General features: G+C 30.4%; 3 protein-coding genes across 3 annotated transcripts; all 3 read left to right on the forward strand.

Moving 5' to 3' along the window:
* Positions 1 to 10,025: 10,025 nt before the first annotated feature.
* LOC114189669 (uncharacterized) lies at positions 10,026 to 11,112 on the forward strand. Its single transcript, XM_028078299.2, has one exon. It carries the CDS (start codon positions 10,314 to 10,316, stop codon positions 10,902 to 10,904), a length of 591 nt encoding a protein of 196 aa, XP_027934100.1. The 5' UTR covers positions 10,026 to 10,313; the 3' UTR covers positions 10,905 to 11,112.
* Positions 11,113 to 15,197: 4,085 nt separating this feature from the next.
* On the forward strand, positions 15,198 to 16,271 carry LOC114190684 (late embryogenesis abundant protein D-34-like). Its single transcript, XM_028079662.2, has 2 exons — positions 15,198 to 15,580; positions 15,664 to 16,271. The coding sequence occupies exons 1-2, from the start codon at positions 15,257 to 15,259 to the stop codon at positions 16,117 to 16,119; spliced, it is 780 nt and encodes a 259-aa protein (XP_027935463.1). The 5' UTR covers positions 15,198 to 15,256; the 3' UTR covers positions 16,120 to 16,271.
* Positions 16,272 to 19,611: 3,340 nt separating this feature from the next.
* On the forward strand, positions 19,612 to 20,773 carry LOC114190609 (transcription repressor OFP16-like). The gene has a single exon (XM_028079562.2). The coding sequence runs from the start codon at positions 19,673 to 19,675 to the stop codon at positions 20,228 to 20,230; it is 558 nt and encodes a 185-aa protein (XP_027935363.1). The 5' UTR covers positions 19,612 to 19,672; the 3' UTR covers positions 20,231 to 20,773.
* The last annotated feature ends 5,840 nt before the right edge of the window (positions 20,774 to 26,613 follow it).

Below are 26,613 nucleotides of genomic sequence, written 5' to 3' on the forward strand. Positions count from 1 at the left end.
AGGTGGCACCATAAGTCCATCCATCAAACAACAAATCATTTGATAATGGGTGGTACAATAGGCCCAACAAACAATAAATTTCGTTAAGATAGACTTGATACCATGTGATACGATCCTTACCGGAAGTACCAGAAAGATGATGATCTCTTCTGACTTTAGATTTCTTCTGTAAAGAATCACTTAAATAAAAATAAAGAACGTGAAATAAAACAAAAATGGAAAGACGCCACAATTTAACAGTTTGATAAGTTAAAGGAAAATTTGCCACAAAGATGTCCCTCTTTGATAAGGATCGATAGTAGAAATGCCACAATCAATATGATTGATAAGTCGAAAGAAAGTTCGCTACAAAGATCAACTTTTGATAAGTCAAGGAAGGTATGGTTTCCATTGATAGTCCTCTATCACCATATTAAGAAATAAATTTTAAGTCTAACTCAATTTCACAAAATTGACTTGTAAAGTGGAATTTGCTCTCATTTATATATTATAAAATCGTCTTATCTCTAATCGGTATAAGATCTTCGATACCTATTTAACTCCAATCTAACTAGTTAACTTTAATGTAGATCAAAATCATTAGATTCGATGTAGATTCAATCTAATTCAGCTTAATTTGATTTAACAACGTATTTTTTGTCAACTTAATTTAACATAAGTTGACTTAATATTGTGTAACTAACCTGTGATGAAGTAATTGAATAGGAAAATCTTTATATTGGAAAATAAGTTAAAAAAAATCAAAAATAATATAACATAATAAAAATTTAAAAAATTGAATTACAACTTAAACATACCTGAGCATTACGTAACTAACAATGAGATAAAGAAGAATCATAAAATCATCCCATCAAAACTTATCAACATTTTAAGTATTATTTGTCCACTAAGACAAATTGTTGAACTAAAAAGAAATATGCATTGGCATAAACATGTTTTATAACGTATATTTGAAGATAAATCATATTAATATAAATATGATGTAATATTATATTCAACAAATTATAATTTATTAATTTAAAAAAATATTGAGAGACGAGTAGCTAAAATTGTTTCTTAAATGAATTTGTGGCAGTGGGTCAAATTGGAACATTCTATATTATTGCTTCCAATGTACACGGAATCTATTTTCTTAGATTCCAATTCATCAAATTCTCTCTTGTCCGAAAATACTTTATAGTGATATTTTATGCCGATTTAATTTAATCTGATATTAGATATTCCTGTCTTAAAACAATGATGCACTATTTTAAATTCTAATACAATATTTTTAACTATATTTTACATAACATATGCTGTATTGGCTTATCCCATAAATATAACGAAATTAGAATCTATTTACATCTCAGAATTTTTTTCTCTATTTGATTTAAATTTATAATCTCTCGTGTAAATGATTTCAGTCCTGTCTTGAAATGATTTATATTTACACTAAGTGTTTAGTTGACAAGGACAATCTAACTTAACATAGTCACATCTATCATGGCCATTATTATGTAATTGCCCAATTTAATTTTAATCTGTGTTCACATATATCCAAATTTGATTTCAGTCTCTTGAAATACCTTTGGTTGGTTAAAGTTTTTATTGTTTTAAAAGCGAATGATTTGAATATTTACTGTTAATAGACTTCAATTATTAGATAACCACTTTATTTATTGTATGCCAACTTACCATTACTAATTGGCTAATTAATTATAATCCAAACTCTCACATCACACTTGGGGCCTAATTAATTTTCTCGATTCTTCAGGACTCCTCCAATACCTAAAATGATAATGTAAATAATAGTAGGTAAATAGTTTCTTCATCTCAAGTGTAACTTGTAATTTTTTCATAGTTTCTGCCATTATTTAATTTTACTGTGACAAAAATAAATTGGGTTAACATTATATTTTTAAATTAAATATAATTTCAATGTTTAACATATGTAAAGTTATTTGAATTTATTCTCTACCCATTATAAGGAAGTGTGAATCAATCTTTTATTTTTCTACACATGTATTGCACATTTTTTTCATCGATAACAGTATTGATCCCTAATTTTTCTCTTGAAAGACAAAACACTAGAAGCTGTAAATCCAGTAACAAAATTGAAAAACGAAAATTAGCTGTCCCTATTAAAATTCGATCCTAAATTGACGAAGGAGACGAGAGAAAGAGCAAATATAAGATATTATTTTTAACTGTGGATTTAAATTCATTTTAACTCAAACCAATAATTAAAATATTTTTAAATACTAAAACCAAATCTCAATGGAATTTAGTTAAAAAAACTAAAAGAAGTCTATCAAAGTCAAATGTTAGTTAAAACATTATTATTTTTATTTGTCAAGTAATTAAATTAAACAATATACGTACTTAAACATAACTTATAATAATTCATAACATAATTTATTATAATAAACTTTATATAATAATCATATTAATAAATTTTATATAATGACAATATTTCACTTTACAGTAAAATTATAGATTTAAAAAATTAAAAGTACATTTGTAAGGTTTAGATTTTGTCTCTCATAAATTAGAACTGGTGAGTGTTCATAAAATCCAACCTCTTGTAAACTTTTGTCCGAATAGAGTAATATAAGTTTAATCGAGAAAGTTTTGAATGCTTTTGAATTATAATTATTATCATTTGAAACGATTGGATGAAAAAATGTTTATATTCTTAATCCAAATTAGTAAAATTACACATTAGCTAAACATACTCAAATATCTTATGAAACAAGTTTCTAAATTATTATTTATTCGATTTGATATATCTATCAATAAAATGATAATTTTTTTATTTAATTTAGTTTAACTTGTTATTTTAATATAATGTACATATTAAAACCACAAATATCATTTTTAATAACCAAAATTCAATTATTAATTATTTAAATTAATTTCAAAATGGATTTATTTTTAAAACCACATTTCCAATTTTTTATATATTTCCATGTCAATATTAATTTTTAAAACGGTTAGTAATTTTTTCTGTAATATTTTTATATATTTTAGAAAAGAACATGACTTTTTAATATATATTTCAAAAAATATATATTTTTAAATGTAATAGGATGTATAATATTATTTTTATTTGTTTTTTAATTTTATATTTTTTCTTTCTCAAGTCAAGTGTTTTTTAAAAAAATTCTGATTCTGCTGACTTACTTATTGTTTTTTCACTTATCTCAACTTTTCTGTCAAAAAAAATTAGGAGAACTTTTAATTTGATTATTTATATATATTATATAGAAGAAAAATTGTCTAATTTTGTTCCTATCCAATCTCTGAGTGGATAGTGTATGTAGATTTTAGCAGTGAGAGGGCAGGTTGGTTCAGCAATGATGCCAACAGAGTGAGGAGATGCAGGAATACAGAGAACCACAATAATGTGCATTGACGTCAAAAGTTCATTTAATTGAGACCTTTGATGTTACATTACATCCTCAACTTTTGTAATCTGAATGGAGACTCATGTCATATAACATGTGTTGTCAATTCCCATTTTTACAAAAAAATAATAATAATAATTAAAATGAGAATATTAGAATTTGGTAATTTGGACATGAGATCTCATATTTAATGTACACAAGAAAAAACAATAATAAATACAAACTCGTTTTAGTTATTTATGACTGAAATCCTTTTAATTATTGTATGGTTTCTTCTGAATTTGTTCATTCAAAGAATATAACAACATTTATAAGCACTCTTGACTTGTTCCATCTTTAATTGGAATTTAATTATTGAAAAATTAACTTGCTGTTGTGTTTTTGTTTAAACATGTATATATATTTATTGGAGTGATGTACTATTAAACAAAGTTAAGTATTTCTTTTACAAAATTAATATAATGTTACTATGTTATTGTGCAATTGGATAAATTAAATAAAAAATCTATGCATATAAGTAAATTGTGCTTTAGGAAAAGAAATTATTATTTATATTTATTAGTTTCATAACTCTACATAAACACTTAAATGATTTGAAGAGGCTTGACTAAACATAGATCAAATTATATTTCTTTTTGCAAAATCTTCATACAAATACTTATCCAACATCAGAGTTTAGGGATTGATGTATATTACACAATTCAGTCGTCACTACAACTAACCGTTCCAACACTCAAATTGAGAACTCTCACGTGATCAATCATAAAAATGTTTAAATAAGTACACTAAAACATGAGTTCATCCTATTGAAAACATTATTAGTGTCGAACATACCGGTTGAGAAGTCAACAAAGAAGCACAATTAAGGATGTAATCTATGATTTACCTCCATAAGCAATGTTTATGATGTCATCATTAGATCACAATTAGGCCTGACAAAAGGTAAAAACTCATTATTGACACTATAAATATAAGATATAAGTAAGGTAGTTGATATTATATGATCTGCATTTATTGAGACTGCTTAAGTGAACACTTACTTAAACATATGAGTATTTTCTACATGTGTTTCGATGACCCGATAACCTTGTGGAAACCAAATGGTAGAGAACGAACAAGAGACAACAATTAAGGAGAATTTTAGATAATCACACAATCAAAGTGATATTTAATCCAACAAAAACACAAATAATAAAAGTCACTTGTGATTTTATATTAACAACAATATTATTTTTATATTAATCATAATAAATAATAGCAACTATATCATACCTAAATTAAAGGAAATATTATATTACATATACTCAGTTAAAAAGTATAAAACTTTTAAATATTCAGTAAAAAAAAATTAATTGAACATTAATTAAAAATACGCAAATTTAATAGAGACCCAAAACTTAATTAAGTTTTCTATAAATATATTTGTTCATTAAGGTGTATTTAGCCTCATCTTAGTTTATAATTATTTTTATTAATCTTTTCTTGTCTTATTATCATTGTTTGTTTGAATATTCTATCTCATCTTATTTAATTATTTTATATTGTTTAACTAATATATATTATTGCATGTACTTCTTCATTTTAATATTCATTGTTTTTTATTTGGTAAATAAATATAATTATACTTATATTTAAAAATATAATAATTATTAAACTTAAACTTCTCATTATAATTTTCTACGAAAATGATTATTAATATTTAAACTTTTACAGACAAATTTATTTATTTATTTCAATATTTATTGATTGTGATAATAACTTATCGTTAGAGTTATTATTATGATTATTATTATTATTAAAATAAAAATTTGATGAAATTGTAAGTAAAAGTTTGACTCAATATTCAAATTAATAAATAATAACTTTTAAATAAATAAAAATTAGTTTATTCAACAAATCGTTACAGAATTAATTCAACATTTTAATTAAGAATATATATTATTTTTATTATTTATAATATTTGTTTTCATTTTATTTTTTTATTTTTTGTGTAAAATAAAATATCAATTTAAATATGTTAATATACGAAATTATCTTAGCAAACCTTATGGATACTGATTGAAATTCAGTCATAGTCACAAACTCTATTATATCTAAAAGAAAATGATTATTAACCTTGACTTTTTATTCCTCCATATATATTCCTATCACCTTGAAAATGTCAATATTTTCTCTATCTCATACCACTCATACAAGTTACAACCATTTAATAAACATGTTCATACAGACATTGTAAATATAATAATACTATTAAAAAAAGAAAAATTATGAATAAATAAACTCGTTCTTTTTTCTTACCTAATAAATATATACTTTTATATTATATATTAAATTACAAAAGAAAAAAATATTGAATTTTAAAAAAATATATTATTTTAGATTGAAACACATATTAGTAATAGTTATTGAAAAAGAAAAAAAGAAGAAGCTCAAACATAAAAGATAATTGTCGAAGATTTATTCCCACAATGGAATACAAACAGAGTAAATTAAAGTTTTCTTACACAGTAATTTTTTATAATGGAATAAATTTATATATATAGAATTTCTATATAATATTATAATAGAAAGAGCATGTACATGACTCCCGACTTCTTTTTTTTAAAATATAAATTATATATGTTTATATTTATATATTTTATATTATATATTAAAATAAAACTCAAAGCTTTTTAGGACCATTTATTTTAAATCATGATTTTTTTTAGAAATCATTATTCTCTCGTTTATCTTTTTCTAAACTATCACAAAAGTAAATCACTGTACACTTTGTAAACAACTAAAACCCGTGTGGTGTTATATTCGCTCAAAACTCACGCGGGCTACACTAATATTTTTGTCCATATTTACAAAATCACAATTTTATGGCTCAATTATTAATTTATATTTTCTTAACTTTAAAAAATGGAGATTTTAAGCACTATATACGTTTAATTCAGCTGTTACCAAATCTCGTTCAAATAATTTGGAGTAGAGAATGTCTAAATGTCCACATCTTTTGTTTTTTATTTGGCAAAGGCAAGTATCTTCAATCCTTTTTAAATTTAATTAGGAATTCAGAAACCCAAAAGATTAGGCTTTGTTTGATTTAAAGATTGAAAAATATGGGAATAGGAGAGAATAAATAATTGAAGATAGATATTAATTTTAATGAATGAATATGCCACAAAAAAAGAAGATGAGAAAGATAACTTTCCGCTGTTATATTAAAAATATAATCAATAATTTGTTCACTTTTTAAAATCAATACCATTACTTTAATTTTTTTATTATATGTTAATATAAGTTACATACGTAAGACTCTAGAAAATGACATTTAAAAAGTGATAGTGATTTAAAATAGTGAGACTCGATTATTTTAATATTAAAAGGTTTTAGTATAAATAGAATTGTTATAAATGAGTTTCATTATTTCAAAACACACAATCTCTCTAGAAACCATTTTTCTAGAGTTCTCTGACTTCTCTCTAGAGGTTCTATCTCTTTGGTCGTCTGATTGAAGAACCGAGACCGTAGGATTGATCCTCTCGGCGAACTCTTCAAATTGGACCGATCAATTTCTCAGTTCGCGTAAGTTGAGTTTCCGCTCTCTTTTTAGTCTTTTCTTGTTGCATGCGAGCTCTCTTCCGCTTGCATGTGACGTTTTAATCATCAGTATGAGTCTTTGTTGATCAGTAATCATAATGGTAGGTCCTGATCGTTCTTGTGATGTTTCTATGTGTAGATAGAGCATCCTGTGGAGTTATATGCGTTTTGGTGTTCTTTAAGCGGTTTGGGTCTGCAGAGTCGCTTTGTCAGGTAAGGGAAGTTGATAATTGGATTTAATTAGAGGATACAATGAATGTAATGTTTGTAATTAGAATTGATTGTTTGAAGTATGATGGAATGTTAATTGTTTGATGTTTGGTATAAGTGAAATTGTGATTGCATTGTGTGAATTGAGGTTGAATTGAAAAATGAACACTTGAATCATGGCTCTAATTGGTATCATCTCACTTTGCTTAAAAACCATTTTGAAAACTAGACAACACTGCCATGGAGGTGCCAATTTGGGTCATGAAATCAAGTGAAACATCTCCCAATGAAAACCAGAATATGTGTTATTTTCTGGTGTGAGGCTGAGCCTCCGAATTCAAGGATGAGCCTTGAAAAATGCGAGAGGATCAGCGCTGAGCGCCAGCCCAGCGGTGCCTAGTGCTGAAAAATGCGAGAAGAATGAGGCTGAGCGCCAGCCGAGCGGTGCCCCAACGCTGAGACCCCTGCAGGTCTAGAACGAGATTTTAATGCTGAGGTTGAGCGTTGGAATCTGAGGCTGAGCGCTGGCTGTCAGATTTCATGTGTTTGCTATTTTGATGTGTTTCATTGCATTAACTTATCTGAAATGAATCTTTTTGACTGTCTTGGTATGCTTTGAGTGAGATTGGGTGAATATGGACCTATTGTATGTGAATTATGGAGGAATTTCATGGAGAAATTCTAAGTGTGGATGAGGTAGGGTATGCAAAGACATAAGGACTCAGTTTTGGTTAGTATCCTGACGCTCCAATAACCATTAAGGCTCATATAGAGTATAATGAGTTATGTCGTGAGGAGTAGCAGGAGGTCTTAGCCACTGGACTCGATCAAGTCTTTGGCGCGAAGGAGACTTACTTGGTGTGATGATTGGGTGATAACCCCTTGAGGCCAAACTCTGCAGAGTTTGGGAATCATACACGGTGCAAGCCACCAAGAGGTCCTATGTTAATTGCATATATCCGGATGATTGAGTTTATAGTTGAATGGCGTGTGAGTATTGGAATGTTCATGTGTGAATTTGTGATAATTGATTGTTATTATGTTGTTACTCTAATGTAACTTTCTTTAAATCATTATTAGCTTACCCTTGCTTTCTGTGTTTCTGTCTCGTGTTGTATGTTTTCCTTTTGCGATGATTACCTTTTCGGTGGGAGCAGATGTGGTTGCAGTGTCAAGGACACTTCTGGAGAATGAGGATCCATCGTTTTAGGTTATGGAGGAGCTTTCCAGTAGGAGCTTTAGTAGGGGTCAATTTAAACATAGAGTTTACTAGTTTAGTTTAAGTGTATAATTGACATATTTTTATAGTCATATCTTTTGTAAGACTATATTAATATATTGTGTACACTGGATTATCTGGTTTGGAACTATGATGAAACTCCCTATTTCTTTTATTAATTTCAAGCTGCTAAAATTGGGATGTCACAATATTAAAATTGCTAATATTTTTTTGACAGCTAATTGGTAAATAACTATTTATTAATTGTAAAACTAAATTAAATAAAACATATAAATAATAGGGGCAAATAAGTAATCTTATTTTTATGTATTCTTTTATAGGAAAAGGAAGGTTCGCGGCAACCAATATGACACAACAAACAAAACGTAAGCACTTTACTATCTTCTAATTTTCTAAAAGTGAAGAAACAGAATTTAATAATAACTCATTTTGTGTACCGAAAATGATGGGAAAAATGAATTCTCATCGCTTAAGATAGGAGAGAAGAAAAAAAAGACGGACAAAAAGCGAGAACTATAATGAATAAGTAATCAATTATTATATTATTATAAGAAAGACTTTATCATAGATATATAGTTTTTTTTTTGTTAACTTTTTAGGAAATCTTTTATTTTACGTTTTTAATTCACAAAATATGCGCCACGATAGTTAAAGCTATTGTAATGAATATCCATTTAAAGCGATTAAGGTAATTATGATAACTAAATATGTTTTTTATTAATGTAATTAAATTGATCTATATTAAGACAATTAGATCACTTTCATGATTAAAGATACCTTTCTCTCTTCTTCTTTTTTTCTTTTATTTGATAATCACTTCCCTCGTTGATTAAGTAGTGGTGGAAAGTCTTCACGTGGAAGAAGGAATTGTACTCTATGGAAACATTCAAATGGTGAAGTCAAGAGATAGTTTAATAAAACTACAATAATAATAAGGCTCTTTATTGGTGACATGTGCTAAAGAGAATTCATGATCCTAGTTTAGAGGATATATACAAGGAAGAAGAAATGGTTACATCCCTTATATATTATTATCTTCCCTCAATTTCTTATGTATCTTCATTATTTGGACTTGATTTTGAAGTAGTCCAAGATGCATTAGGTTTGATACTTGATTTCGGTCATGTTTTCAAGAAAAAAATTCACAAATTTTATCAAACTCACATCTCACCTTTTGGGTTTCAACCAATGGTAGTGACTTGAAAGCCCTTTATCTCTACTTAATGAACTGCTTGGATTAAATATATTTTAACCACCACTTCTTAAAATGAATATTTTTCTATCACCTGTTTATTTAATTCAAAACAAATATAGAAAGCGTAATAACTTCTTTATCTTTACATGAAAACAAATGATTTATTCATTATTGAAAATACATATTCGATCTAAAATAAGAGAATAATTTGAGATTTTGTAGCCGTGCATGTATTGTGTGATGGTGCAAAGGTCTAGAATTTTCAGAGGCGTTAATAGTTAGTTTTTGTTTTTGACAAGTGGTTTTGTTTCGTAGTTGCTTTAAATTAAAATGTTAATAATTGTTAATAATTGAGGAGAGACAAATATAGTAAATAAAAAGAAGGAGAAGGGCAACACAGTAACATCAAATCCGAATCATCCTCTTCTTTATCTCCGCACGCACTTATTCCGCATCTGTTCTTCCCTTCCGCTCACACATTTTATCAAATTCCCCGCAGCATCTCATTCTCCCCACATTTTCTCCACAAGGGAAAATATATCTTAATAACAATAATAATAAAAAGGGAACCACGCTTTTGCAATCCGCGAAACGCGATCGTCCCGGCGCAATTTGAAATTAGGGTTAGGGTTTTCATCGTCTTCGCCCGAAAAAGGAAGGGGGAAGAAGGAAGAAGGACACCAACAACCGTTCCTTTATGATACAAAAGCTGTCTCAGATCATCTTCATCATCGCGGTATTAATCTTGGTGGCGCAATCCTCTGCGGCGTTCCACGGTAGCAAAAACACCATCATGAAGGTCCACCCTGTTCCGCGAAAACGCAACATCTCAATCCAATTCGGCGTCGGCGGGGGGAACCCCATGTCGGAGGCGCAGGCGCTGTTGGGGATCGCCGGCAAAAAGCTCCGGAGACTCCCGCACGTTTTCAGCTGCGTCCTGGAGCTCCCGTTCCGCTCCGACGCCGACGTGGTGGTGGAGGAGGCTCCTGACTGCTTCCGCTTTGTGGCGGAGACCGACGGTATCGTCGACGTGAGGGCGCACACGGTGGAAATCCACCCCGGCGTGACGAAGATCGTGGTGAGGGACGGAGGCTCGGTGGAGTTTTCGCTCGACCAGCTCGAACTCGATATGTGGAGGTTCCGGTTACCGGAATCGACGCGGCCGGAGCTCGCGAGCGCGGTGTTTGTCGACGGCGAGCTCATCGTGACGGTGCCGAAGGGGCACGGAGAGGAAGACGGGGATGGTGATAGAGGTATGGGTGGTGGTAGACTTGTGCTTGTACAGTGATGAATGAGTGAGTGAGTGAGGTAATGAATGATTCTTTTGTTAACTTCTTGTTGCCCTCCAAACATGGCCATATTAGTATGTTGGTTAGATTTCAGGTTGTTGTTGGACCTAGTTTCTCTGTGAATTTTATTGTTGCTATTGTTGAATCAGGAACAAAAATGTTCTATCTGGAGAATGGTTTATTCATGGCAATGGCAATTTTCGTAAATAGGTGTAACCGTGTTCCTTTGCTCTTTTATTTTCTCGGTAGACATCATGCAGATAACTCTGGTCATGAAATTGGTTAACTTTGTATGTGGCAGTTGTATTATCAATTTTTTGTTGGCTTGAGGTGGGAAAAATTTTAGGGAGGAATTGTCTTGATGAGTTTGGATCGTGAATGATGAGTGAAAGATGGAGAGTGACATTAGATCTCACAATAAGAGAAAAATAGACATGAATTCAGTCTCTTAATCATGTGGATTATCCACAAAGGATATTTTTTGGTGTTACTCTTTTTGATTAAGGGATTAGATTAATTTCAACCCAATCTTATTAGGAAAAAAAGTTAACTTTTACACAATTTTAGCATAATTTTGAAAATTAATGTTTGAAAGGGAGGGGGAAGCAGAAAAAAGACGAGAGAGGAGATTATTTTTGTTTTCTTAATCGCAAATTTTTTTGTTCAACTATTGCATGTTAAACAGTTTATTGACTTCAAAAGTATTTGAACATACGGAAAGGGATCTGGATTCTGCAACTTTGATATTTTTTATGTGGGGGTTGTGTAAAAGAAAAGCGTGGTTGATGTGACAAGTGGTTGAGAGAAATAAAGGTGATTTTCAAGTAGGATGAAGAAAGAGTTCATGGTTATTTTACATAAGAAGAAAATGAGAGATGAGAGAATCCGGAAGGGAATAGGCTAACAGAAATTGACAGAATGCTAAAGAGAAGATGGATTGAGAGGAAGTCCTAGAATCATTGGAACTGGGTTTATTGAAAATGGTGGATGGTCTTGTTTGGTAATTTTTGTATCAACTGAGCGGTTGGAAATAATGTAATAATTTTTGAACTTTTGCTACTTGTATGATTTTCTACTATTAGTTTATTTCTATTTTGGTCCTTTGGACTGGATTGCTTGAATGGGGGGTGATATGCGTCTTTATCTTCTTTTCATTGCATTCAAGCCACATGATAAAATGTCTGCATCTCTAAAGTTTCATATTTTGCCGTCATGGGATTATAGGATGTTTGGCAGGACTTTTCTTTTTCTCATGGAAGGGATCTCATTGTAATGTATAGTGGTTTTATTTGATGAAAGACTCGGGTAGAGGCATTTGTTTAGTGTGTGACCTGGAATCTTTTCCGAAATATTCTTTTAATGACCTCTTTGTCAATATTCTCAAAATGTTGTGGAAATGAATGAACTTCTAATTCTTAGGTATTATGTTCTATTGGTCGATAAGTTACGGTTGCAAAGAAATATGCGACACTTTTAAAAAGGATAGCTGCTCGATGTTGGACACTTCAAAGTTTCAAATGCTTTTGGCTCCATTTTGTTTTATAATTTTTATTTTTTTTTGTGTCAATACTGATTGGAAAACCACGATAATTAGATAATTGAGCATTTTTATCAGTTTTAGGCGTCGTACTCATTTTTTAAACATGAAGTCTTTCGTAATTTGCTTTAATTTTATATATTGTATCATTGCCGTGTTGTGTCCTATGATTGGTGTCGTGTTGGACCGACAACCATGCTTCTTTATCTGTTTGTCTTTGTTCTGACGTGTCCTTTGTAAATTTCAAAGGATAACCTTGCTTTTGGTTATCCACCCGTGTGACATGTTTTATTTAAAATCCAGTCGTGGCATTATGACATGCTCTTTTGGAATAGCTGCAATTTTCTGCATGTGGTGGGGTTGGCTTCATATATGTTATGATACATTGAATATTGAAGGAATTAGTGTGTTCAGTTTACATAATGTGATATGAGAAAGGCCATCTTTTCAAATCTCTTGAATGTTTTGTTGGCATTTGAACAAACCATCCCAATTCTTTGTATACTTGCATTTGAATCTCATCTCTTCTGCTAAAGTATTAAGTGTGCCCACTTTGTAATGTTGAAAGTACATTAGAATCACGAGCTTCGATTAGGTCTAGCACTTTCGTATTAATCTCATTATAGGGTTACTGATAGATTAATGTTATCAGTTGGTGTGTTAATTTTCTTACAGTTAGTGTTCCTTAGTACTGTTTTATATGCACTAATACGCAATTTAAGTATTTCACGCTGCAGTTTAAAATTTGATTATAGTAAAAAGAATCTATAGATGCTGGTAATGCTAATACTGTTTCTTGTGTGTACAGTATCTTAATAGACAACTAGTATCTAACAACTGCGTCATAAATGTTAAAAATAATAATTCACTTTTGTATTTAGATTTTCAACTCAATTCCTCTTCACACCCTTTCTGTCAACTTTACACGAAAAAGAGTAATTAAGATGAGATCACATTATTTAATTTATACATTTGGGAAAGTCTGTTCATATATTTTTTTTAAAATTTCAGTTTTAATTTGTGTATAAACTATATTTTAATTTATGAAACAGTCTGTTTTGTTTTTCTCATTTTCTTTCCTAAAAATATTTTTTGAGGTATTAATCTAAACAGACAGTGATATTTAATAGAATGGAATAGTTTTCTGTACATTTTATAAACATCAAAAGATCATATACCTTTCTTAAACGCGGGAATTAAATCGCACGTGACCTAACTTTTGAACATTAATATGCACTTCCCTTTTCTTGTTACTTTATTCATTTAACTCCAAATTATTTAATACTTTGCAAGTTTTAGTTTATTTCTCTTCAAAATATTTCTAATTTAGAAACCTGAGAAAACACTTTGTTTCAATTACTTTTATATTAATTGGTTTCTCAATTGAATGACTAAGGATTATGTTCCAACTCTATAAAAGGTGTTTTAGTTTAAAAAAGCCATTCTTTATACTACCGTAATTCATCATTTTTCTTCAAAATGTTTTTATTAGAAATACTTAACCTACAAGCAATTTGAATAAAACAATGTCATGATAAAAATATTCCAACTCTTTTAATACTCTTGTATTTTTAAAGAGGGGGAATTTATTGACCAAGCCCATGTCTTCAAGGGTCAAAAGAGACTTGATGAAAAAAAGAATGATACTTTTAGAAACTCTTATATAATAATGTCCGGGATATCATTGAATCTTGCATTGGGTCCATCCATACTGATGACAATGGCCGAAAACGCAAAAGCCCAGAACTAATTGGACCGATAATAATAGAAAAAAGGTCGATGCTTTTTGAGAGCTTTAACAATAAAATTTCTGCATTAAATTATGATGCATCTTTTATAATTTCAAATTAAAAGCCTACTCAAATGTTGGACATTTTACAAGTCACTCCAGAGGGTACTACTAAAGTTAAAAGAACAAGATAGAACAATGAATTAGAAGAAAGATGGAAAAGGATAAAACTGAAATTAAATCATTAGAATTTATCCACGAATGTTCTTAATGTAAGATCTGAATAGAAAAAAAATGTGCTTTTGCTACTTTTTGATTGTTTACAAAGTTTACCAGAGAAACATATAGATGATTTAAAAACGAAGGCGATAGGTGATAAATTTACAATAAAAAGCTACCAATATTGATATACTCTACTAAGTAAACAAACATGCATGTTTGACAACGTAGGATTGGATCAAAATACTGATCCACAAGAAAATTCTTATGACTTTTTTTCCACCTAGCACTTCTATGTTGTGTGGTAGGAAAGATCACTATGAGAATGGTAAGAAAAATTGAATTCATAATGGATAAATCATAGTTATCCATTTAAGATGATACCATTCTTATTGATATTTAATGACTCTATTAGTTCTGTAATTGTTTATTAATTAGTTTCTGTCAAAGGACTTATAGTTTGTCCATCTTCCACCACCAAAGGAAGTGAGTGACGTTCACTTCTAATAACACAGATATTTGGTGTCTTGCTATTTGTGAGAAGTGTAGAAATATCTGGAACACCTAAACGGCATAACATCGGCACCGTCCACCGCCATTTTAATGTTTAATTTAAGAGGAAGAAAAGTGACACAGGATTTAGAAAATATAATTAACATTGTAAAGAAAAAAGCTTCGTGGAAGCAAATGGAAAAAGAAGGTAGAGGCCGACACGTTCCCATGCTATCACTGGTCTTGCTGCCAAGTGTAACGTTTGGCCACGTATTCTCCCTCACCACCTCGATTGCAGCTTATTTATACCAACTTCATTACAGAACCATTTCAACACATTCAACTTAATTCTCGTAATATACCAAACGGAGAAGATGAGTCAGGAACAGCCAAGGCGTCCCCAACCAGGCCAAGACCCCATCAAATACGGCGACGTTTTCGATGTCTCCGGCGACCTTGCAAAGAAGCCTATTGCACCGGAAGATGCTGCCATGATGCAAAGCGCAGAAACTCGAGTGTTGGGACAAACCCAACTCGGCGGGGCAGCTTCCGTCATGCAATCCGCCGCCACTCAGAACGAACAGGCTGGCCTTGTTGGTCACCTCGACGTCAACGATGTTGCCAGCGACCGCGGCGTCACAGTATCGGAAACTCGAGTCCCCGGAAGACGCATAATCACCGAGGCCGTCGGCGGCAAGGTTCTGTTTTTATTTTCCAAAAGCTGACTCTTTTAAGAAATAAGAAGATTTATGCGAGTTTTGTATACGTTCTGTGATTGAAGGTTGTGCAGCAGTATGCTGAACCGACCCCGGTTCAAACCGGACGAGTCAGTGCGGTTGGGGAGAGTGCAATAACCATAGGGGAGGCGTTGGAGGCCACGGCCCAGACCGTGGGCCACAAAGCGGTGGATCAGAGTGACGCCTCCGCGATTCAGGCGGCGGAGGTGAGGGCAACGGGAAACAATGTCACATCGCCGGGTGGGCTGGCGGCTATGGCTCAATCGGCGGCCGCTTATAATGCTGACTGCACCCGTGATGAAGATAAGGTCAAGTTGGGCGACGTTTTGGGCGGAGCCACCGCGAAGTTGGCGGCGGACAAGGCGGTGACAATGGAAGATGCGGAGAGGGTGGCGAGTGCTGAGTTGAGAAATAACCCGGATGAGACTGCCACTCCTGGCGGCGTAGCGGCTTCCGTGGCGGCGGCTGCTAGGATCAATGAAAATGTTGGTGCATTTTGATAAAGATATTTGGGAGTAGTGGAATGAGTTGTGTTATTTGCTTATAATCTAGTTTTAAGGACTCTACTATGTATGTTATATGTTATGGTTTCATATATGCTGTCGTTAAAACGCATGTCAACTATATTACCTACCCCTCCTTTTCCTTTAAATTTCTATGTTCAAAGTATTTTTTTTTTTCATGTCTTAGAAAAATTTTAAAATTTGTGAGCTAAATTAAAAAAAAGAAACCGTTGTTAAAAGTTATTTATGGTAGTTAGATGAAAGAATGTTTTGATGAGAGAAGATAAAAAGAAGTGGAGGATGTAAGCTATAAAAAGATGATGAATGCAATCACGTGATTCCATGGGAGTAGGAAGGAGCGAAGGACACTCCCACTCACATGGGACAGTTGCAGATTAGAGACAAACTCTGATTATCAGCAACAAGTTTTAAGTGTGGGGGCTTATTTTGTCTCCCCATAAATTGGTTTTTATATATATAAGATATAATATAAAGGAAGGAAATAATTTTTCAACAATTAAATTAATTTTGACAATTTTATTTAACATAGAATAAGGCACGTGATAAACACAGGATCCTCAAATTAGAAGGTTTTTCTCCTTCACAAAATTTTCTTCACGGTATAATTATTCATTAATTTTAATGGGTTCTTATCACCCAAGATTTTAGATTGATCTTTGGGAGGTTCACACAATTAATTCTTCAATCAAATTGCGTAACAAACCAGATTTTGTTTTTAAGTGTAGAATCATTCATGAATTATTCATGATTTTTTTCTTGAGTATAACTCTTGATGGATTTTTATCACAAATACGCTATCTATCTGTTTACAAGATGTGATGTTATTAGATCTTTGGGAGAGTCAACATGAAACTTTAATTCTTCTGCAAAAGTTAAGTTATTATTCTATAGAAAGTTTGAAGATTTACACGCGATAATAAAAAAAATCATATTTTAAACTATATTTTTCACTAATAAATAATTATAGATTATTTAAAATCTTAAAATAAAATCTTGAAACAAAATAGCACTTGGCATCTTTTTTAACAGGAAAATCAGAATTCGATCGAAGACATGTCCAGAATTAGAATTCAGTTTAATTCTGAAAATTCTGAACTGCCTGTTCAATATTTTAAACTAAATATGCTCTTACAACCAGATTTAATTTACACTAACCATTATAAATTTACTAAGTAAGATGAAAGTTATGGTTATTATTAATACTTTGTTAATTTATATGAAATTTATTTATAATCTGTTGAAATAGTAAGAGATTACCCAGATAAAAAGAGATAAATTATGATAATTTTGTTAATTTTTAAATTGTTATTTTCAGAATAAATCTAGAGCAATATTAATTCATAATTAAATAATGGTATACAATATTTATCAAATTAAATTCCATATTTACATTATATATATATATATATATCAATACTTTGCTATGCTATTGCTATGCTATCCATATGAAGTTACGAGTTTTGTAGTTTGGGTCTGAACAAATTTAGTCTGATTTTTTTTTTTTTTACAAAAATTTACTCTTATTATTTCAGTTTTTGTTTTATTTGCAAAAAGGATAGTACTGGTGTACCTAGTAAATTGAGTAGTGTTCACTGCACATGATAGTGTATGTTTGGATTAAAATGGAAAGAGTTCCAAAAAGTTTTAGTTTCAAAGCAATAATTTTACTTTTTCATTTTTATATTGAAATTTAGAAAAACATTTTCAAGGTTTAAACCAAATAAATATATATACATTCACCTTTTAATGTTAAAATTAGTGAGTGACTAACTTTTCCTATCCTTTTAAGATAGGTTTATTAATTAGAAATGTAATTTATTTTTCATGTTATATGTAACCTTGTGGGTAACCGAGTTACAATGATTAAACTTTTATCTTCAGTTAGTTAAAAGTTTTTAATATGCCAATTTATCCCAAGTTTATGTTCCTGGGTAGTACTTTTTACTTTTTTTTTTTTTATCAAAAACCAAGCAAGATTTTAGAAATGAGAATAAAAGTAAATTGAAAAAGATATGTAAGTTTTTTTCTAGTGTCTATTTTTTTTTTCATTTGAGGAATAGGACTCATTTAAAAAAAAATCCAACGTCATAAATGTTATTGAGACATAATTTTAATTAAATTTTAAATCACAATTTTAAATATATTAGTCTTTTATAAATTAAAAACATATACTTATAAAAAGGTAAAAGAGATAAACTGACTTTTTAACTTAAGGTTTATTTCGAAGTGGAATGTGAAAATTAACATATGTTCAATATATTTGTAATTGATTTTCCATCAGTGTTATTGGTAATCTGATTTAATTTTTAGCATAGGAAATAAAATAAATAAAAAATTGGACCAAATTTTAATTAATCACTTGTTATTTAAGTCGGTTTTCAGTAGCCCACTTGTTTAATTTCTGTACTTTTGTATTTTTTTTTATTTGTAAATACTTAATTTTACATACATATATATTATACAGATTGGAATCATACATCATCCGTACATTTAAAATACATGCTTATGCATACTCTTTTTATATGCAAAATTGTAATTTAATATTTGCTTTGTACTATTTAAATAATTCCCTTCTGTACTGAATTAATTTAGAGATAACATTATCAAACATAAATAAATTTTAAAATCGAAATAAACTCATGTGGAAGTTTTTCTTCTGGAAAAGAATTGGTCTGAGTCCTACATTGGGACCCCCCATGTGTGGGAGTCCAGTGCAGGGATTCTCCTGTATTAAAAAAAAAAAATCATATACTAGTTTTGCCATTTTTCTTATAATTTTATTAATCTAATTCCTATTTTAAAATGTGTCTAATTGAAAAACAATGACGCATTAAAAAAAGAATGCAGATAAGAATGAGGATATGATTTAAAATTGAGAGTGAATGCACTTTACCTTGATCGAAGGGACATGAGGTATTCTAAGACCTTTTGTTGTTTACACTAAAAATGAAGTCATGAATTATACCCTTAAAAGACCATTGAAAAACCCGTGACCACCAAAAGCTGTAAAAATTAACGTTACCTCTTCTAACTTTTACCTCTTTACTATTAACATCAAACTATATCTTTAATTGCAAGTAACAAGTGCACAACATACAAACAACCAAAATAATATTTTAATAATTATATAGTTGTAGTAAAATGTATTTAATGTTTCCTAATTAATCTCTTACCAAATAATCACTCTAATAACCAATCTGAATAAAAAATTCTGAATCCCATAATTGGAGTATTAAAAAGCAAAATTGTCAAACTGAAGTATCCTTAAACACCATAGGTTGATTCACCCCCAGAAAAAGATAAAAAGAAGTATTAGTATAATGTAACTAATATGGTATTTAACGGTGAAAAGAAAATAGAAAAAAAAATTATTAGTAGTATTTATTTTTATGAATTGTAGCATGTGTGTGTGTATGATTGGTGAGTGTGAAGAGACAGAGCAAACACAGTGGTAGAAGTTTATATAAGGCACACACAAACAAACTCTTTCTCCTTGCTCCTTCTTCTCTCTCATATTCTCAAAGCAAAAATGCCTACCCTGTTCTCCAAACGCCTTCACCTCTGTTTCTTCAAGCTCAAATACCCCACCATTCTCCACCACCCTCACCCTCCACCTTCCACCGACAATTCCACCACCTTCACCCACCCCTCTTCTTCTTCCGACGACGATGACGACCGTTCCTCCTCCACGGAGCCCGACTTCGCCTCCGTCTTCGCCTCCCAGCGCTTCTTCTTCTCCTCCCCGGGCACTTCCAACTCCATCGTCGAATCCCCGGACACCCGCACCTTCGTCCCCACCGGCGGCGGCGTCACAGTCCCCAAGTATTCCCTCAACCCCTACGTGGATTTCCTCCGCTCAATGCACGAAATGATCCGTTCACGACAAGTCTTAGACATCACCCAAGACTGGGACTACCTCCACGAACTTCTCCTGTGCTACCTCGCTCTCAACCCCTCTCACACCCACAAGTACATCATTCGCGCCTTCACCGACCTTGTCCTCCAACTCCTCTCCTCCACCCCCTGTCGGACGCACAACCAACACCACCACCGGCGCCACCGTAGCCTCTCCGGAAACTTCCTCTGAACAAAAAAAATAAAACATTAACTCATCATCATTAACACGAGGTTGGTTCGTTTCGAGTTATTTTATCTTACCAGACAAAGAACATATTGGCGGTTGAGCGATCCACTTCATGGGATTCTTTTTTTTTTTTTTTTAAGTTTTCGTATCTTTGTCTTGGGTAAGAGTGGAACCAGAGCGACGTTTGTATTTTGATGATCAAAAAGAGAAAGTTAGCGAAACGAAGGAGAAAGCAGGCGTGTGTTTCGATGAAGGTGTTTGGTTATGATGTATTAAAGAGTATATAGTGCTGCTGCTTCTTTGTTTGTTGTTGTGTTCCTATTATGTAAAATAAGTATAAAGTATACTATACTCTCTCTGGGTTTGAAAGAAAAAGCGAAAGGTGTAAAATTTGTTGGAGTTGTTTCGTGACGTTGGTGATGGGGATAGTGGGTGACAAGCAGTGTTGGTTTATTGTCCTTGTGTTTGTTGCTGTTGCCGCTGTGTGTGTGGTCCTCATAATGGTATAATTAACTCCGCGAATAGCAGGGGAATTCTGCACACTAACTCACGAGCACCTTGCTTTTCTTGTATCTAGTAAGGTACGATGGTGGGCTTTCTTTTGTCTCTCCAGCCACATGTCCTCCAAAAACAGATATTAATTTCTTCATAACGCCAAATCATCCAAATCATGATTTTTAATTCTCCAAACTAAAATGCAGGTATCTGAGTATCTCTATGATTTTAGACATTGAGCTTAATCTCTGCAGGATGTGATTTTATTAGCTTCAAGAGACAATGATCTTGATCCTTGATGGAAAGAAATTGGACCATATGATACGAGTGTTCGTGGGAAGGATGAAAAGGAATATTGGGATAAATTAATGGAGGGAGGTTGCAGGTTGCAGGTTGCAGGTGGCAGTACTTCCTTTTCCCCCTTCTTTTCAGCTTTTTCACCCCATGAAAATAATGCACCCATCAAAAGCAGAAACAAGTACAAAAACAATCAAGGACGAGGGAGAGAGCAAACCTGACAAGTGACAACAAAAAACAGAACTAGATAAGGTTCTTTACCAAACCACCAATTAAAATTCCTTAGTGAATAACAACACCCAAAGAAACAAACAGTTTAGTGACTCTGATGTACCAAAAACTCACTGCTGTGTCTTCCTGCATTTTCATTCCTTTCTCACATGTTCACTTTTCAATGTCTGTATTACTAACGCACACAATCATTTACCTCAGACGTGTGTTCCACTCCAAATTCTCTACCTTAAACATCAAATTTTAGTTAACTTTTAAATTCTTAACGTAGCTCTTCGGTAGTGATTGGTCTAAGTCAATTGGTTGAGTGGACAGTGTAAACTCCCTCGATTCTTATTAAACTACAAAAACCACACAACTAACACATGCACCAAGATTGGCTTTTGCCAGTTATAAAAATGAAGAGTTTTCACAACTTGCTTCGATACGAAAATTCAGAAGGCCCACAGGTTCAAATCACCATGGCCAAGAATTACTTAGCGTGGAACAACACAAATTCGCATCGGGCATAAAAAGCTTTCTGGAGGTTTACTCTACGTAATAATTGCTATTTATTTAATGGCCCTTGTAGGGAAAACTTGGGGACAAACAAAGAGTATCCAAAGAGAGCTTCAACAACTGCGGCTAAAGAATGGATATTGAGTTTAATTAATTTTAATTATGGATTAAAAGTAGTTGGTTTAGGTAAGTTCATATACCGGACTATTTGTCTTTAAGTGTATGCATTATTATTATATGCCAATGTTCATTTCCACGACAAGTTTATGGAATATGTTAACTTAGAGTGGGGGTAGAGAGGGGTTTAAAATATCCCTACGCGAGTATACCAACTTCCATATACACTTCTCACTTTAACTAAATAAAACAACATTGTTAATGTACCAAATCATATTTAACTATAAAACATGCTCGGTAAAGACCGCTAGTGACTTAATTAATAGTAGTATTAGAAACAGTAATGATAAGGACTGCTCTAGAAAAGCCAAAACACGCAAGATTCTCGTTCGTAATTTTATCATACGAATAAAAACATGAACGAGGTATCGTATACGATTTTCTGTTTTGTTACGAACCATTTGTTTAAGATTACTTTTACAAAGTTCACCTTTTAACAAAAACTTTACATTTTTCTTTTCACCATGCCTGCGGGCACATAATATAAAATATTGTTTGTTAAAAGAAAAAACTCGATTGTTCTTAGACTTTTAGCCGCTCTCCCATTTTCTGAAAAATAAAATAATCCACTTTCACACCATAGGTAAAAATTCTTAAATCGGTTAATTTAGTTAAACCGTTTGACATAAAATGTAAGTACACAAGTTTAAGATACACAATGTAATTACACCCTTACCTTTTCATTACGTTCATCTTTATAAGGTTCGTTTTTTGTAAGATTACGGTATACGTATATTAATTCTTCTGTAAGAAGAATCTACTATTGGGATTCAGGATTCAGGATTCATGATTGAGAAGTTGGATTCAATGAATTATTTAACTTATGTTTTTCATATGATCTGATGAGGTAGTTTGGATAGAAGATATAGCACCCTACGCAACATATCTTTCTGAAAGTGATTTTCGATTTAATTAGATCCCTTATTGACCAAACATGAAACGCAGAACATAAATAGTTCAATCATAAAATGTGGTAAGCATGTTTTATTATATGTTTCAAAATAATATTACATGTACAGTAGAACACTTTTACTATTAAGAAATGGAAAAGAAAAATACAAGGCATATAAATATTGCGACAAAAAATTATTAAATAAATTAGTGTATGAATTATTTATCAAACGTAAGCACACGAACATTGAAGTTTGGACAGGATTTGACGCTGTGACCCCTCCTATAATTGAAAATAATGGCAACGTAGAGGAGAAGTTAAAAATAGAGTCCAATATAAACATGTTACATTAATTGAATACGTTCGAATCAAAATTGTGCTGATACAAATCTTTGAAGTGACCTACACACCTCACTTCACACAAGACATGCATATTAGAGTAAGTAAAAAGTTAGATGACTAAAATACAAAAATGACAAATCTGAGGTTGTTGGATAGTATATATAAGTTTATATAAAACAATAACTTTATATATATTGATCTTAAATTTATACTGTTGAAAAAATTACTGCTTCTATCATTATCATATTGTGTGATCTCATAATCACCACATGATTTCAACACACCTCTCACACAAAATAATCTAAAACTAAAAGTCATTGATCGAAAAAATGTTAATGACAATTGATTAAATTAAAAGTAAAAAGGGTAATTAAAAAATTAACTCGAAATAATTTAATTTAGATAATTAAATTCATTTGAATTCCTATGAACCACAAATGGAAATGCAAAAAAAAGAAGCCATGTTGTTTTGCAAATACGAGCGCTGAAACAGGACATATTGGGAGTGATAAAAGTGGTTTTGTATTCTTTTCAAAATCCTGTTTTATCTTACACACCTGTCCTTCTTTTGTAGGGCTATATAGGCTTCTAGGTAGCCACTATTCTTGTTTTCATGCACAAGGACAACGTCCATTGCATGTTTCATGCTCCATGCTTCTATCCTTATGCTTCGTTTATCTTTATAATAATAATTCATCTGCTTTTTTTAAATTACTCATGTTTCTTCATTTATGTTCACCCTTTTCTCATTTTCACGTCTTTATATACGCAAAATAATTGTATTAAAACACTGAGTACAAAGCAATAGTAAAAACAAATTGATTTGCAAATTGTCTACAAAAGTTGAAACTAATATGAAAGTATAAAAATGAAGAACTTTATATTTTGAAATAGTTAGTGGCAGATCTTCAACCAATATTTTGAGATGTTAAAATTTTAGTTGAAATACTCTTTTTGATTTATTTTTTGGTCAAAAAATGTCAAATTGGTCATCTAGTTTTTTTAGTTTCAATTTGATTCTAATTTTTTTAAAAATTATGTGATTCGATCCTTTTTGTTAAATTTCTTGAAGCGGAACAAATATTTTTATCAAAATTGACATTAGGATTATCTCAATTATACCAATAAAATAAACTATCTTTATTCATAACTTCAATTTTGATAAACAAATATTGATCCGATTCAAGAAATTTAACTAAAAATGATCAAATTGCATCTTTTTGTCAAAACTTGGAACCAAAGTGAGACTAAGACAAAACTGGATGACCAACTTAATATTTTTGAATGATAATAGAGACCAAAAGAATATAATCCCAAAATTGTTATATAAACAGCTAAAAACATTGTATTTACTTTTTTCTACGATAATAAAAAATAATAAAATTATTACTTTTGTTATTATTAATTATAAAATTAAATATAAATAATTTTTATAATTATTATAATTAATTTTCATTTATAATAATTAAGTTTAAAAAAACAATTAAATTGAAAAAATGGTTAAATTAAATAAATGATCGCTTAAAAAAATAATATTAATAAAATAATTATTTTAATTTAAAAATATATATTTAAAAGGTAAAATTAAAAAATAAATGTGGACAACAAAAAGGAGACTATTTCTTTATATATAGATATAGATATATAAAAATATTTTAGAATATAAAAAATACAAAATATATTAAATATTAAATTTAAACAAAATATTTGAATTACTTATTAAATTATATAAATATAAAAAAATTTGGGGGGCATGGTCCGCCTATGTCACTATTAAGGTTCGTCTCTAGTAATAACACTAAAAGTGTAAGAAACGAAGGAGATGAATATTATCTTGGATAATGATACTATGACTCTCATTTTTTTTACTTTGATCATTTCCTCTCTGACGTAACTTAGTGTGTGTCATTGATTAATGTACCACTGTCTTTTCCTCCCACATCCTATACTTTTTTGTGTGCTATCCTATTAATTTTAAATATGTCTTTTGCTTTTTATTAAATTTTCTTAAAATGTTAATGATATTGTATAATTTAAAAAGTAGAATTATAGTTCGAAAAGTATAATTCCTAATTGTAAACTTGATCATTCTTGACTAGATTAAAAAAGTATATATATATATATATATATATATATATATATATATAATTTTTGAAAGAATTGATTAATTTTATTTATGATTTAACTAAATTTTATTTTTTAAAAGTTTGAGTATTTTTAATGGGATTTTTATCGAATATTATTATTACATGAAACCTTAACAAAATCTATATTTTCTAATTAAGTCTCTCTTAGTTGACTTTTTTGTTAGTTAAGTAATATGATTATTATTATGTTTAGTTTCAAAAGAAATAGAGATTTTATGAATAATATAAAATAATATTAATGTTAATGTAACATATGATTTTTATTATTTTTGTTAAAAATGTATTGGATAATAAGATTATATTTCTCGGTAACTTTCATAACATCACAATAAAAAATTATCAATGTACAACTATTGATGTAGAAGAGCATTTTTTTTATCCAATAAAATTGTCAATAAAAATAAATATACAATTCAACATGATCATGAAATAAAATAACAACTACGTTACTTAGTTAAAAAAATAACAAAAAATTAATTAAAAATATATAATTTTTAAGTATTTAATGAACTAAATAAATTTAATAAAATTTTAGGTAAAAGTATTTAAAATTACAACGGAATTAAAAGTTAATTAAGTTTTGTTATTCTATTCAAGAGTTTATAAAACCCTCCGTCCATCATAGGACAAGGGAGGTTCCACCTAAAAATATAAATGGAATTTATTAGTTTGTAACATTTGGGGACCTCGGAGAGAGAATAAATTTCAGAAATAAGGTAAATATTTTAGTCTTTGCACTCCATGCGGTACACTCCATTTCAAAGTAAGATGTTGCTTCTAAACCAACTAATTTTGTTTTTATACAATTGAATAAAGTAAAATAAGATGAAATGACTGTTATTAGATTATTCTTTTTGAACATTTTCCAGAAAAAGAATAAAAAAACACATGAAATGTATACTTAATATTCCAATGGAAAATAAAAGTTGAGATTATGTCATCCTGACATTGATCATCTTCTAGAAGAAAAAACTATCGAGATTTGACTTAAAGACAGAGATAAAAGAAAAAATAGTGGATTGCTAGTTAATAACATTACTTTTTTTAAGAGAATAATGATTTAAAAATTGATCACTGATATTTTTTTTATTAGTTTCTATATATTTCTTTAAACTTTAACCATTTACTTAATATATTTATACCTTTTTAAAAAAAAATTGTAATGTATTTTATACTAAATAAAAGTTTATAAGTATTTACATTTTATAAATGTTAATGTATATTAAAATATTACATAATTGAATTTGAGTCATATCACCGTACATTAGTCATACTCAACATGATTTTTGTTAAAATTAAAAAAAAAA

Source organism: Vigna unguiculata, chromosome 7 (genome assembly GCF_037176805.1).
Source record: "Vigna unguiculata cultivar grain cowpea cultivar isolate G323 ecotype 2 chromosome 7, ASM3717680v1, whole genome shotgun sequence".
In the NCBI taxonomy this organism is placed as follows: Eukaryota; Viridiplantae; Streptophyta; class Magnoliopsida; order Fabales; family Fabaceae; genus Vigna; species Vigna unguiculata.